This window comes from Mus pahari, chromosome 8 (assembly GCF_900095145.1).
Source record: "Mus pahari chromosome 8, PAHARI_EIJ_v1.1, whole genome shotgun sequence".
In the NCBI taxonomy this organism is placed as follows: Eukaryota; Metazoa; Chordata; class Mammalia; order Rodentia; family Muridae; genus Mus; species Mus pahari.
This window is the reverse complement of record NC_034597.1, coordinates 63,898,118-63,912,568: the sequence shown is the minus strand read 5'-3', so window position 1 is coordinate 63,912,568 and position 14,451 is coordinate 63,898,118. Positions and strand designations below refer to the sequence as shown.

At 36.9% G+C, this 14,451-nt stretch overlaps 1 protein-coding gene across 1 annotated transcript in view; it reads left to right on the top strand.

Annotated features, from left to right (window-relative positions):
• The window catches only part of Rb1 (RB transcriptional corepressor 1), a 129,472-nt gene that overhangs the window by 26,806 nt on the left and 88,215 nt on the right, over positions 1 to 14,451 (top strand). The window contains exons 3-6 of the mRNA XM_021203051.2: positions 1,108 to 1,223; positions 4,065 to 4,184; positions 10,639 to 10,677; positions 12,155 to 12,222. Of these exons, the coding sequence (XP_021058710.1) occupies positions 1,108 to 1,223; positions 4,065 to 4,184; positions 10,639 to 10,677; positions 12,155 to 12,222 (343 nt within the window). The remainder of the gene's footprint in view (positions 1 to 1,107; positions 1,224 to 4,064; positions 4,185 to 10,638; positions 10,678 to 12,154; positions 12,223 to 14,451) is intronic.

The following is a 14,451-nucleotide window of genomic DNA, read 5'->3' as shown; positions in this document are numbered from 1 at the left end:
CCTGCCTCTGCCTCCCAAGTGCTGGGATTAAAGGTATGTGCCACCACCGCCCAGCTGGGGATAGAATTTCTAAGTGATACAGAAAATGTATATTTAAATGTATAAAAACTATCCAAACTTGTTTTTCAAAATGATCATAGCCATTTTACTACTTGTCATTGGATTCAATTGTCTCATTACACTTCTTCCTTACTAATAATCATCAATATTGTAATTTGTTTTAATTTAAACTATTTTGGATAAATAGTTATATTTTAAAGTATTTATATTAGAAGGAAAAGTTTATAGTTGGACAATGGTGAATTATTTATTACCCACAATCATTTGATAATCTAGATACTCTCATTCTTCACTTGGTACATGAGATGTACACAAGTGTGTAAAGTGTCTTACATCTGTTTCCTCAGCAAATGGTTCTACCTGCCTATTGAACCATAGATAATCTGACATGTCATTCCATCTTAATAGGATCCAGATTTTACCTACAAAACATACATTTAGAGGGTGGCATATATCGTTAAGGGGGTATACTGAAAAATACTCTACCTACAGTGTTACTCATTGCTTATCAGTTACTAAATGAGTGCTGGCCTATGGTCAAGGGTTTAAACATAACTTCATTTAAGCCTTGTAAAGTAATGTGTGCATGTAATCCATTGTACAGATGACTTAGTTGAGAAATTGCACAAGCCCAGAAAATTCTTGACTGAACAAAGGGAAAAAAAATGGATTAATTAGAGCAAAAGACAGAAAGGAAGTCAGCTTTTGTTTTCCTGGAAAAAACAAGTTTAAAATTCTAGAATCTTTTAATGTTGCTTTAATGATATTGGACTACTGAGAAAATAAGCTTTCAAATAACTAACTTACTCAGAATTTCCAAAGGGAACAGTAATTTAACTTTTTGAACCTCCTCATAATTTTTTCCTTATAATAAAAATTGAGTGTTTGTTATATTAATATAAAATTAAGTATTTTCAAGCATATGCCATTATAAGAATTTAAAATTACATTTTTATGTTTAATGAGGAAAATCATTTGTAATTTAATTTTAACATGGTATCAGTGTGCAGATGATTTAATAAAATTCTTGAATCTTTTTATTCTTAGGAAGGATATATTCAAAAGAAGAAGGAACTCTGGGGCATCTGCATCTTTATTGCAGCAGTTGATCTAGATGAGATGCCATTCACTTTTACTGAGCTACAGAAAAGCATAGAAACCAGGTAAAAGCTCTGACTGAAAAATCCTGAAGTTAAAAAGGGCTTCTAACATTTTAATACACGTTAAGAAGTTGGTGGAAATGCTAAAGTTAAATTTAATATAAGGGATTTGGGACCAATAATGAATTTTAATTCTCTGCTGGGGTTAGTTAATGCTTACTTAATTTGGGGGTGGTATTTTTTTTAAAAATTTATTATATTTTATTTTATGTTTCACCTACAGGTAAGTACACCATGTGCAGTGCTTGAAGAGACCAGGATAGGGCATCAGAGCCCTTGGAACTAGAGTTAGAGGTACCGTGAGTCATCCTGTGGGTGCTAGGGACTGAACATGGGCACCTGCACATACCATACAAAGACACACACACACACACACACACACACACACACAGAAGTAAAAAAATAAAAATCTTTTAAAATGTAAGGTGTTTGGGTTTTTTTGTTTGCTTGTTTGGGTTTTTTGTTTGTTTGGTTGGTTGGTTTTTCGAGACAGGGTTTCTTTGTGTAGTCATGGCTGTCCTGGAACTCACTCTGTAGACCAGGCTGGCCTCGAACTCAGAAATCCGCCTGCCTCTGCCTCCCAAGTGCTGGGATTAAAGGCATGCGCCACCACTGCCCAGCCAAAGGTGGCTGTTTTAAATTTAGATAAAATTTATTTAAGTTGAAGACTTTAGAGTAAGTGGATGTTTTAATTACATAATTACATAAAAATTGCCATATATTCAGTATTGATTGACTCTTGACCCAGGCATTTAACATTTTTTAGCTTTAAACTTTATTAATTTGTTATCTAGTAATTTGTAGATTTTCATCTTAAACAAACTCACAGGACTTATGTTATTTCCTTTGTAATATATTTACAAAGTATAGCAGTAAATAATTTTAACAGATTGGTAAATAGATGTATATCTTCAGTGAGTTAATCTATAATTCAATGTAATTAGTATTTTAGTTAAACTAAGTAGATTAAATCATTACATTTTATAGCACTCTTTTACTACCTTTAAAGTGTGGAAACAAAGGCTGTGTGTATGTGTGTGTACATATATACATACATACATACATACATATATGGCATATAAATAACACAAGAGTCATTGTCTCTAATACTGCAGGCGCTGACTTCCCACCCCTTCTCTTAAACTACCCCTGGAAAGAGACAACTTTGTTTCAAGAGTTTGGTTTCCATGGTGCTTGGCTCCTCCCAAGATGTATCGGTGTACCATTCATAAGCACATGCACTACTATGAGGTTGATTTCTTTTTTTCTTCCTTTTCTCTCACCCTCCCTCTCTTCCCTTCTAATCAATACAGAATAAATAAAGGTAAACCAAAGGCCCCATGAGAAAATAACAGTTCATTCTTTGACCAAAGTCCTTCATGTTTAACTTAGCTTTAGCATTTCTCACTAACTTCCTAAACTGTATTGATGGAAATTCAAAGCAGTTTCCAATCAGCATCTTGATCTCTGCTGTCTTCTGCCATTCTTGTATCCTTCTTTACTTTCCACATAACTATCACACTGCTTTACCCCTCTTCACATGAACACTTTATAATAACCTCTGTCACATGGTTTTTTGCCTCCTGCTGACTATCTCAGGCTCTTTTGGTTGGTTGGTTTGAGGTGTAACCTTGTACTTCCCAGGTGGGTCTCAAACTCCTGGCCTTAAGTAATCTTTCTAGACTCCCCTGGTCCTGGGACTGTAGACATGTACTATCTTACCTGGCTGTTTGGACAACCTATAATAGTTGTAGTGACTATTCCTTGCTCTACTTAGCTGCTTTTGTACAATTTTATCTATGCTAATGGATATATGAGATCTATCTGATCATGTCTGCCTTACTGCCCTATTGAAAATATGTATATTGAAGATTAAGTTTATAGGAAACAAAAAAGAATTACTAGAAGTTGTTTAACAATGTAAAATTTTAGCCAGTTTTTCACTTTCTTTCTCTATTTAAACATGATGCTTTGGGTAAGGCAAAGAATGTTAGTGTATATATGACAAGGAAATGCCAAGTGGTGAGAAAAGTTATCAGAGCGAGGAGAAGTAGACATTTTCAGGGTCCGGCTCATCATCATGGGTGGGGCAGCCCCACATGGGCAGAGCGGCGAGACACAGGCCGTCTGGGGGGCGGCGTCAGAGATCAGGGTCTTCTGAGCACTTAGTGTAGAGAGGTGGAGTACAGGAGAGATGAGGAGGGCAGCCTGGTGGGGAGGGCATGGGGCAGTGTGCAGTTAAGTTAGCCTATCCTTGTTGGAGACTGGAAGGCTTTAGGGGTAGAAGGACAGAGTTTCAAATATGAAAATGGAAGCACTAGAATGAACTGTATGTTTTGAAAAAACCTACAGATACAGATGCCTGTATAGTGTTTAAGTACAATGTATTGCAGAACTCTGAAAGAATGTATTTTACATGTTTTTGCTTTGTGCAAGTAATAAATGTTTGAGGAGATTGGTATGTTTATCTTCGTTATGCAGTGTTTGCACATATGAAAATATCACATGCTACTCCCCTAAAATGTACAGTTCTTGGGCTTTTATGTATCAATTGATAATAATTTTAATTAAAAATATCATACATATATATTAGAAACACAAATGTACATATTTTATGCCCCGACTTTTCTTGTTTTCTTAACTTTAAATAAATATAGTCCGAGTAGGAAGATACTAGGACCTGGGTTGCTTCTAATAAAATGCAAACACAAATATAGCCCTTCCAGAGAATACACAGTGATCTAGTGTAGAGCTGGCAATCTTTTGAATTGAATTGCACATGCTTTGAAAATGAAATAATGCAAATTTTGATAGCTACTCATGCACTTTTTCTATTTTTTGTAGTGTCTATAAATTCTTTGACTTATTAAAAGAAATTGATACCAGTATCAAAGTTGATAATGCTGTGTCAAGACTATTGAAGAAGTATAATGTGTTATGTGCACTCTACAGCAAATTAGAACGGTAAGATAAAAGTTTTATTAGGCTTGTACTTACATTCTTTGTTTTTTATTTTTACACCTTGATACTTCATTTGGAAACTGTCACGTGTAATAGAAGTATTAAGCATTATCCCCTAGCCTTATCCATTTTGCTATTATTTCTTTATTAATTCCTAGGTAATTGTATAGCTATTTATAAACATTCTGGGTACTTGCCCCAAATTAACTGTTTTTACCAGCCTTTTATGTCATTTGCTTCTTCAGGTTTTGAGCTTGATTCTCATTTTGTTTAGTAGAACTTGTAGTTCTAAATAGTGATCTAAATTTTAACTTCTTCCAGCTTAAAAAGAAACCATATTTTCTATAGAAAGTGTATGACCAGTTGCCAAGTTGGGATCTGTGCTCACAGTGGTAGTTGAGAAGACTCTGCCTGTACCATTCAACTGGAAAGGCATGGCTAAGCTTGGCTTATATTTTCTCATAATATTTTTATTGATTTTGGGAGGGGGGGAATTTCACATCGTGTACCCCAAGCCCTCTCACTTTCCTATCCTGCCCACTTTGGGACTTCTCTCCCTACCAAAGAAGAAAAGGAAGAAAAACAAAGAAGCCCGATTTGCATTACCCATGTACTCAGTGGTGCATTGCCAAAACCCTGGCGGGTCTCATGTTAAAGAGAACTGAGTCCTCCCCTAGCCGTGCCTCCGGCAGAAGCAATAATTCTTTTTTTAAAAAGATTTATTTATATATTTTATGTATGTGAGCACACTGTAGCTGTACAGATGGTTGTGAGCCTTCATGTGGTTGTTGGGAATTGAATTTAGGACTTCGGCTCGCTCTGGTCAGCCCTGCTCGCTCAGGCCCAAAGATTTATTTATTCTTATATGTAAGTACACTGTAGCTGACTTCAGATGCACCAGAAGAGGGCGTCAGATCTCATTATGGGTGGTTGTGAGCCACCATGTGGTTGCTGGGATTTGAACTCTGGACCTTTGTAAGAACAGTCAAGAGCTTTTATCCGCTGAGCCATCTCACCAGCCCAGAAACAATCAATTCTTGTAGAGTAATTTTAGTTGAGCAACATGGCTGCTCTTACAAGAGATCACACCCAAAGATATGATCCAGCTGGAATCTGGTAGTACACATCTTTGGTCCCTCTGGCTGGAATGCAGACACTCATTTACAATATACCTTTGATTCCAGTCAATGACATCTAATTCAAATGACAGGCAAAGCGACAAATCGGAGAAAGATCTGATGGAATGAGTCATAGATAGGATATGCCCAGCTCTCACCAGAACAGACAGGAAGGAGAGGCTAAGGAACAGACAAGAGAAAGCAGGGAGGGAGAGAGAATAGTTTAGTTCAGTTTGGAGCAGTTCAGTTCAGTGCAGTTTAGTTGAGTGCAGTTGTGCTCAGTTCAGCTCAGGCAATTCAGTTAGTTCGTGGAATTCAGAGGCAATCTTTCCAAGTAGAATGTCATCTTATTTTTCATATGACTATGGCCCCAAATATGAAAAAGTTCAAAGATTTCTGTCATGGCATTATTTAGATGTCTGAAAGTTAAAAACGAGCTCTTTATAACTGAATTTTAAATATTTCAAATATTATAATTATAATCAAACAATTATAAGCTAGTTTTGATGAGGAATAACAGTGTGAAGAAGTGCTTGTAATGTTAAATATATAAATCAGAGTATACTACGATTGTGACAGTGCAAAAGGAAAAAAATCCAAGCCTCTAGTGCATCATATGAAATGACTCAGAAGAAGCTTGCTAGAATCCTAGTAGAGGTTTCCTATCCACGATAGACAAAGTACGCAAACATTTCTCTGAACCAGTAGTTAAAAAATCCTCGTAGGCTCTAGAGATGGCTCAGTAGTTAAGAGGCTTACTGCTCTTGCAGAAGTCAGCTCCCAGCACCTACTTCAGGGGTCTCACAACCACCTGTAACTTCAGCTTCTGGTCTGTGCAGGATACTTGCACAGACTTGTGCTAAACAACAGACATACACACACATACACATAAGTAAAAGTGAAATGAATCTTTAAGAGCAAAAGAAAATGCTGCACAAATCAGTGCCTTAAAAAATGACCAGATGATTTCTAGATCTAGAATTTGAGGGCTAGGAATGACTTGGGTTACAGTGCTTACTGTCTTCTGCTGTAGTGATTTTATTCTACTTTTGTTATTAAAATATAATTACATCATTTCACCCTATTCCCTTTTATTCCTCTGACTCCTCCCACACCTTCCCTCCTCTCCCACACTGTGTTCCCGCTTCCTTTTAAATCTGGTACCTCATTTTCTTTGTTGTTGTTACATGTTTATGCATAAAACTGTAATTATAACCTGCTGAGTCTGTCTAGTGTTTCTTGTGTGTATATGATTTAAATGCTAATCATTTGGTATGGGATAACCAATTAATAGGCTTCTCCCCAGGAGATAGATTATTCTTCCTGCTCTCATTCCTTAATTGCCTGTTATTTGTCTAGGGGTGGGGCCCTGTGAGTTTCCCCCACTTATATTTCTGCTATAATAACTTTAATTGGATACTTCCGAGTAGTTTTACTTTCTTATCCGATTCTGCTTTGATAGCAGCTTCTGTTTTCAGGAATTTGTTTGCTTGTTTGTTTATTATACTTTCCTCTGATATAGTGCACTTGATATCCTGGGAGTTGAGAGAGAGGTAAAAAAGGGTATTAGAAAAGGAAATAATCTCATATGTGATTTTTAGGCTTTATAAAATATTCTGTTTAGGTGGTTTACCCTCTTATTTTTCTCTAAACAGAGCAGTGATCAATAGATAAACCATTAGGCTGACATTTTTCTCTTTATATTCATATTAATCTCAAGACTACTAAGTCTTAACAATTTTCTGTATCTGTATTTTGACGAGTAATTTTAAGTAGTTTGGAAGGGCAGAGAGAAGAAAGTTATAGAGAATTGATTAAATTACATAAAAACAGAAAAGAATACTACAACTACCACATTGAAATTCAAAAGCTTTAGCAGTTATATAGACAATTTTAAAGTGCTCTGGATCTTTCTGTATCCTGTTCCCTAAGGGCCAGTATAAGCAACAGTATTTAAAGTCCAGTCTGTGGGATACAGGACCAAAGTTCCCAAAGAATTTTCTTCTAACACAACTGGAATATTAGAGTTCATGATGACTATCCACATTCCAGTTGAATCTTTGAGATGTATTTGATGTAGAGAACTCACAGACTGAGAAACAACCAATTAGCTCCTAGAGTTATCTCTCCTGTAGTCTGTAGCCAGCAAGCTTGACATGGAATAGGAGCAGTCAGGGTTCTAGAGCAGGCTCTGCCCCTCTGGTCTGGCTTGAGATTCTCTCTTTATTTTCTGTAGTTTGCCTTTGTTATCATCTCTGTGGGAAGCTGGGTTTTACAGTCCTCTTGAAGCACCACCTGAATTGCGGCTACTCAATAGACAACCGTTAAAGTGTGTTCACAATGAGCTGTTCATAGTAAATATGCATAGATGCCTTTCTGCATTATGAAGTACAAGGTGCCCTTACAACAGACAGGGTAGAAGCTCCTCATCCATCCTTCTTTTCTCTATCAAAAACAGTAGCTATTATCTATGAGAGAGAAAGAAGGGGGTTATAGTAGGGCTTAGTGGAGAAGCAGTCACACAGGTCTGCATTCTAACCTGGTCTTGAATATAGACTATGTAATCTTGGATAAATGAGTTAACTAACTTGGGTACGTAGTTTTCTAATGTCTAAATCTAGTTAATGAGAGTACCTATTAGTCAGGGTTCTCTATAGTAACAGAACTTTCAGAATGGACCTGTATCTCTATCTCTAGATCTGTATCTAAAGAGAATTTATTAGAATGGCTACAGGCTGCAGTCCAGTTAATCTAAGAATGTTTAACTATGAATGGAAAGTTCAAGAATCTAGTAGTTGTGCACTCAGTCCACAGACTGCATGTCTCAGCTGGTCTTCAGTGTATGCTGGAATCCTGAAGTAGGCTCTAGTGGCAATGAAGGACTGGATGTGCTAGCAAGGGGAGGACGAGCAAGCTAAGAACAAAAGCTTTCCTCTTCCTTATGTAGACTCCCAGCAGAAGTGTGACCCAGACTAGGTTTGGGTTAAAGGTGTGTTTTCTCCTCCTAAAGATAATGGATTTTTGAATTTTAGTTAATTCCAGATGAGGTCCAGGTGACGATCAAGTATAGCCATCACATACCTGTTAATGTATTAATTGAGATAATATATAAATAGTGCTTTCATGATAGCTTTTAATTTTTTGTATTATGATTTTTTTTGTTGTGTGTGTGTGTGGGGCAAATGTGGGCTATGGCACAGTTGTGGAGTAGAGGGCAACTTGAAGAAGGAGTTGGCTCTCTCCTTCTACCATGTGGGTCTGAGTTTCAAACTTACATTGCCAGGCCCAGCAGCAAGTATCTGCACCCACTCAGCTATCTCATAGGCCCAAATATTTATTAGCTTTTAAAACAAGAAAAAAAGACATTGTCTGTTTGGAAAACACTACATAATGCTGTATCTATCTTCATATTGTATTCCCTCTTAGTCACAAAACACCAAGGCAGTGCAAGGTATTTAGAAGTTTGGTAGAATAGATCTGTTTGACTGAGTTCAGCATTTTCTAAATGACTTATACTTACATTTGTCTTAGTTACTTTCTGTTGCTGTAATAAAATACTCCTTCAGAAACAATTTGAGGGAGAAAGGATTTACTCTGACCTACAGTTCCAGAGGGATACAGTTTCTCACAGTGAGGAAGATGTGGCAGCCAGACCTGGAAAGCATAGTGGCAGAACAGGAGGCTCCTGAACACATGACATCCCTCAAAAGGAAGCAGAATGCATGAACAGGAAGTGGGTCTTGGCTATTAAAGCCTTAACTCCCACCCCAACCCCACCAGCACCCTGTGACTCTTTCTCAAGTGTGATCCTTGTGGGGATATTTCACATTCAAACCACAAACCATAATGCCATTTAACATCAGTTAAGATCTTATACAAGAAGTGTTTCTGGAATATACTTTAAGAAAATGTATGATGTCAGCTATTTTGTTGTAATCAAATTAACAAGCTACATCAAGAATTAACTGTTAGGGGCTGAAGAGATGGCTCAGCGGTTAAGAGCAGTGACTGCTCTTCCAGAGGTCCTGAGTTCAATTCCTCGCAACCACATGGTGGCTCACAACCATCTGTAATGAGGATCTGATCTGATACCCTCTTCTGGTGTGTCTGAAGACAGTGACAGTGTACTCACATACATGAAATAAATAAATAATTCTTTTAAAAAAAAAAAAAAGAATTAACTGTTAGTACCCTGCTATCTCCATGAGCTCTGAGTTTGATCAAGAGATCCTGCCCTCAAAGAATAAGATGAAAGAACAATTTAAGAAGATTCCTGATGGGCTGGAGAAATGGTTCAGCGATTAAGAGCACCGACTGCTGTTCTAAGGTCCTAAATTCAAATCCCAGCAACCACATGGTGGTTCNCAACCATCCGTAATGAAATCTGATGCCCTCTTCTGGAATGTCTGAAGACAGCTACAGTGTACTTACATATAATAAATAAATCTTTAAAAAAAAAAAAATTGCTGACCTCAGTCTCAGGCCTCCACATACATTCACACATGTACACCATGCCACAACATGTACATGTGAAAATGCAGGTATGGTTGTGATGCTGTATTGAAGACTATTGCATTTAAGTAGAAATGATGTGGTACATCGTGTATCTTTAGGTGAGAAGGTGGTACTGGTGATTTCAACTAAGGAAAAAGAGAAGAAGGAAGTGATGACTAGGGATTAGAAATAGAAATGTATCAAGAAGAATGAGTGGGGACTGGAACTGTGCGTGTTAGACATGTGCTGAGCATGTGCACACCAAAACAGTGGCCAGATGTGCTTTGAACTGCTGATGTCTGGAAGGTAGGATGGGGGCTGGGCAGGAGCAAGCTAGCTGTGCCCTGCAGACAGCGGAAAGTTGCTGAATGCTTTTACACTGGGGAATGGCATAGTCTGATTTGGCCTTACAAGGCTGCCCTGCACTTTGTAAAAGGAACTTAAGATTTTTATTGACTAGTCTTTTGGAATAATTTAGCTTTAATGTTGGTGGCTTTGAATCAAATCAAGGTTTCCGTTTCCCATTTTACTTGTACATTTTTTTCCGGAGTATGAAGATTGCAATGCCAAAGCTTGTTTATTATAGGATAAACTATAGAGATATATATGACTTATTGGTTAGTTACCCACTGACCTGACAGTCTGGTCTTGTCATTGGTTTTGATTTAAAAGTGAGTGACAGAAGCTGGTTCTTTGTAATTAGAACATGGTGATGTGAGATAGCGCTTTGTAGTAAGCAGATAGACTTTAACTTTCTTTTAAAAGGCTAGTAACTCATGCTGCACGAGTATTTTAAAAGTTTCTTTTAAGCTGTTATTTTACTGAAATTATTTTTTTCTTTTCAGGACATGTGAACTTATATATTTGACACAACCCAGCAGTGTGTAAGTAGCATGTAATTTTTCACTAAAGTTTGTTTTTCTGGACTAATCTCAAACATATTATTTACGTTGGTGATAAAAACATACTACTTTATAAGTTAAGGTGGTAACATCCTGTTTGGATTGTTTATCTTCTAAAAATGTGTGCCTTACTTATATAGCAGAACCAATTAGCTGGAATTCAGTGTTCTCTGTCACTTTTCTGAGGAAAATGCAGTTCATTCATTAAGTTTTTATTAATGATCTATCACAGGGATTTTATCAACAAGGCTCTGCATACTTTTGTATAAGAACAAATACATTCTCAATTTAGGGATTTGGAGAGAAGACTGGACCCAGGCGTGATTCCCAACATCCCACATGGTGGCTTACAACTGTTTGTATTTCTAGTTCTGTGGGGTGAGGTGTGATGACCTCTTCAGGCCCCTACAGACACCAGGCACACACGTAGTGCACAAACACACAGATAGGTAAAATATTCATACTCATTAAAAAGTTTCATTTACAAATGCTAAATTCCTGCAACAGTATGTCAATGTTCTTCTCTGTAAATAGCTCAAGTAATCCTGGAGATTTCCTGCCCCATTAAAGCACTGACATTGAAGTGATTAATAGAAATGCAAATTGTGCATATATTAATTGATATAAATCTGTCTATTCTAATGAATGATCATTCTATGGAAAAATTATCAAGGTAAAGTGCTAAGTTGAGAAAAATCTAAGCCACCTAATCTTTTTTGTTGTTGTTCATTTTAATTAGAAAAGCAGAGCAGCTCTTCTGCTCTTCCCTTCTCTTCTCTCCTTTTCTCTTCTCTTTCTTTCTTCTCTCCCTCCTCTTTCTCTCTCTCCTCGACTCTACAACGACCCTCAATCCCACAATCCACTTGGCTCAGTTCCCACCCTCACTGGTGTGATGTCATTTTCCGTATAAATTAGGGGATCACCCCCTCCTCGTTCTCTTCTTTCTTCTCCTCTTCTCCTCTTCTCCTCTTCTCTCCTTGCTCTTCTCTTTCTCCTCTTTCTTCTCTCCCCCTCCTCTTCTCTACCCTTCTACCCGCTTCGCCGCCCCCCCATCCCTGCTTAATAAACCTCTCCCACGTGGAATCACCCAAAAAAAAAAAAAAAAAAAAAAAAAAAAAAGAAAAAAAAAAAAAAAAAAAAAAAAAAAAAAAAAAGAAAAAGAAAAAGAAAAAAGATAAAAAGAAAAAGAAAAACAGAGCAAACAAGCATAAAGGTAGTTAGAAACAAATTAGTGTACCGTGGGCTTTATATAGTTTTAGATTAGAATAAATATTTTGGTAGGCACACCAAATGAACTAGACAAGTTGAGTTTAGGTGCAAATTGTGCATTTAAAGAGGGTTGCATTCCATTATGTATTTATTTAACTCAAGTTATAATTAAAACAAACTACCCAAAAGTAAAGCTGGAACACTTTGTCAGTCTCTAATTTTTTTTTATTGCTTTGTGTTTGTTTACCAGGTTATCTACTGAAATAAATTCTATGTTGGTGCTAAAAATTTCTTGGATCACTTTTTTACTAGCTAAAGGTAAGTAAATATGCTATTGAATGCTGATGTGTCAAATATAATGATTAAATTGTTCACTTGGAATAGTACAGATAATTTATTCATTTAATAAATCCTTCTGTATTCTCTGCATGGCTTATTAACTATAAAGCATTTTTATAGTTATGGTAATAGGACATCATTAGAAATGTTTAATTTCCTCCTTTCTTCCTGATTTCCTTCTCACTTCCCCCTTTCTTCTCTATTTTCTTTGCATTTTCCTTTTTTTAGCAGTGTTGGGGATAAAAGACAGGGCCTAGTGAATTTTAAATTATAAAAATTTATTTAACTTAAAAAATAAAGTAATAAGAAATGGAAACAATATGTGTTTGGTCAGTTTACATGGAGTTTAAAATGTTTCCTAAGATGGAATCTTTACTTTTCTGTTTTAGACTTTGTATTTTGATAATGCTAATACAATGAAAAGGAGACCAGCTGGGATTGGGCATGTGAGGGTGGTGCAGCCACAGAAAAGGAAGAGGGAATTCTACAACACTGTACAGCAACCTACTTTGAAAACAATGATAATAATCGCTCTTGGCACATCATCCTCCCTCCCTTCCCACTGACTACTGCATTCTCTTGTCTTCATTTCATTTTTGAAGACTACAACATTTATTCATCTGTAATTATAGTTACTACATGCCTTTACTCTCAGTTCTGTGTATGATTGCATTCTGTGCCCATCGTAACTACTTTATTATAGCTTCTCTGTTTCTGAGTTTTTGATTTTGATTTATTAGCTAGCTGGATTGTGCCATCAAGGATTTAACATTGTCTTGTACTTTTATTTACTTTGTGTGTGTGTGTGTGTGTGTGTGTGTGTGTGTGTGTGTATGTGTGTGTGTGTGTGTCAGGCTTGGTGGGAAGCACTTTTGCCTGCTGAGCCACCTCTCCAACCTGTGGAATTTTAAAAAACTAGGACTTTTCATGTCATCTTCCGAATGCTTTTCATGTTAATGGCAAGTGTCCACAACATTTATCCCTGAAAGACAACTTTACTGTATATCCTGTTCTTGAGTCATTTGTCCATTAAGAAAATATCTTGTAGTAGTGAATGTTACTTTTGGGAAATCTGAGGCTCACTTACGTTCCTGCTGTCATTTAGTTGCTGAGTACTTGATGAGTTCTTTTTGAAACTTGAGATTTAAGTCTGAAGTGATGACACAGTAGATAAAGCCACCCTTAGTTGTCCAGTTAAAGTAGCTAAAGCTAAAACTTGCACCAGAGCCCTGCTTTCAATCCACATGGCAGCTCACAGTCTCCAGTTAAGGGCATCTGTTACCCTCCTCTGGCCTTCATGGGCATAGACAAAGATACAGGCAAATGCTCATATGTAGAAATAAAAGTAAATGAATATTAAGTTTGAGGTTTAATATTTTTACTATCTGTTGATTTGTATCATACTGCATTCATTTCTCTTGGAACACTTATTTTAAAACAAACAAACTAGGCATTCTGTTTTTCATTTCTGAGACATCTTAATAATGTATTTTAAGACATTATTTTATTCAGTGTGTCTTCTTTGAACATGATATCAGGTTGTTTTTTTCTTCATATTTTTCTTTCATTTTAATGATTTTAAATCTTTTTTTGCATTGCTGGTAATTGAACTCAAGGCTTCATGAGTGTCAAGCAAGTACTATGCCACTGAGCTACATCCCCAACTTTGTATTACATACAGGTTCTATTCATCTTGTCTTTTGCCTGTTTTGAGCTAAACTAATTTTGTTATCCTAGTTCTGTGTTAGTTCATCTGACATGTGTTTTTATATAAATTGAGATCAGTGAGCTCCCTTGTTTGTTTCAAAGCAAGTACTTGGCATGTAGCTCAGGCTACCTTTGAGCTGATGGTTTTCCTATCTGACATCCCAGGCACTGGGAGTTCACTAGAATGCAGGAGCACTGGCTTTGTGTACTATATATTCTCTTCCTATTAGGTTCTCTGATTTTCTCCCCTTTTGTGATTTTACTTTTCCTTTTGAGTGTGCTTTTCTTCTTCATCTTACTAGTGTTCTCTGAGGTAGTTTGAGAGGCCCTCCCTTCATTCATTTTGCACTTAACATGTAGTTTGTATTCCCCATAGAATTGCAGTGTGAAGCCGGGCAGTGGTGGTACACGCCTTTAATCCCAGCACTTGGGAGGCAGAGGCAGGCGGATTTCTGAGTTCCAGAACAGCCAGGGCTACACAGAGAAACCCTGTCTGGAACA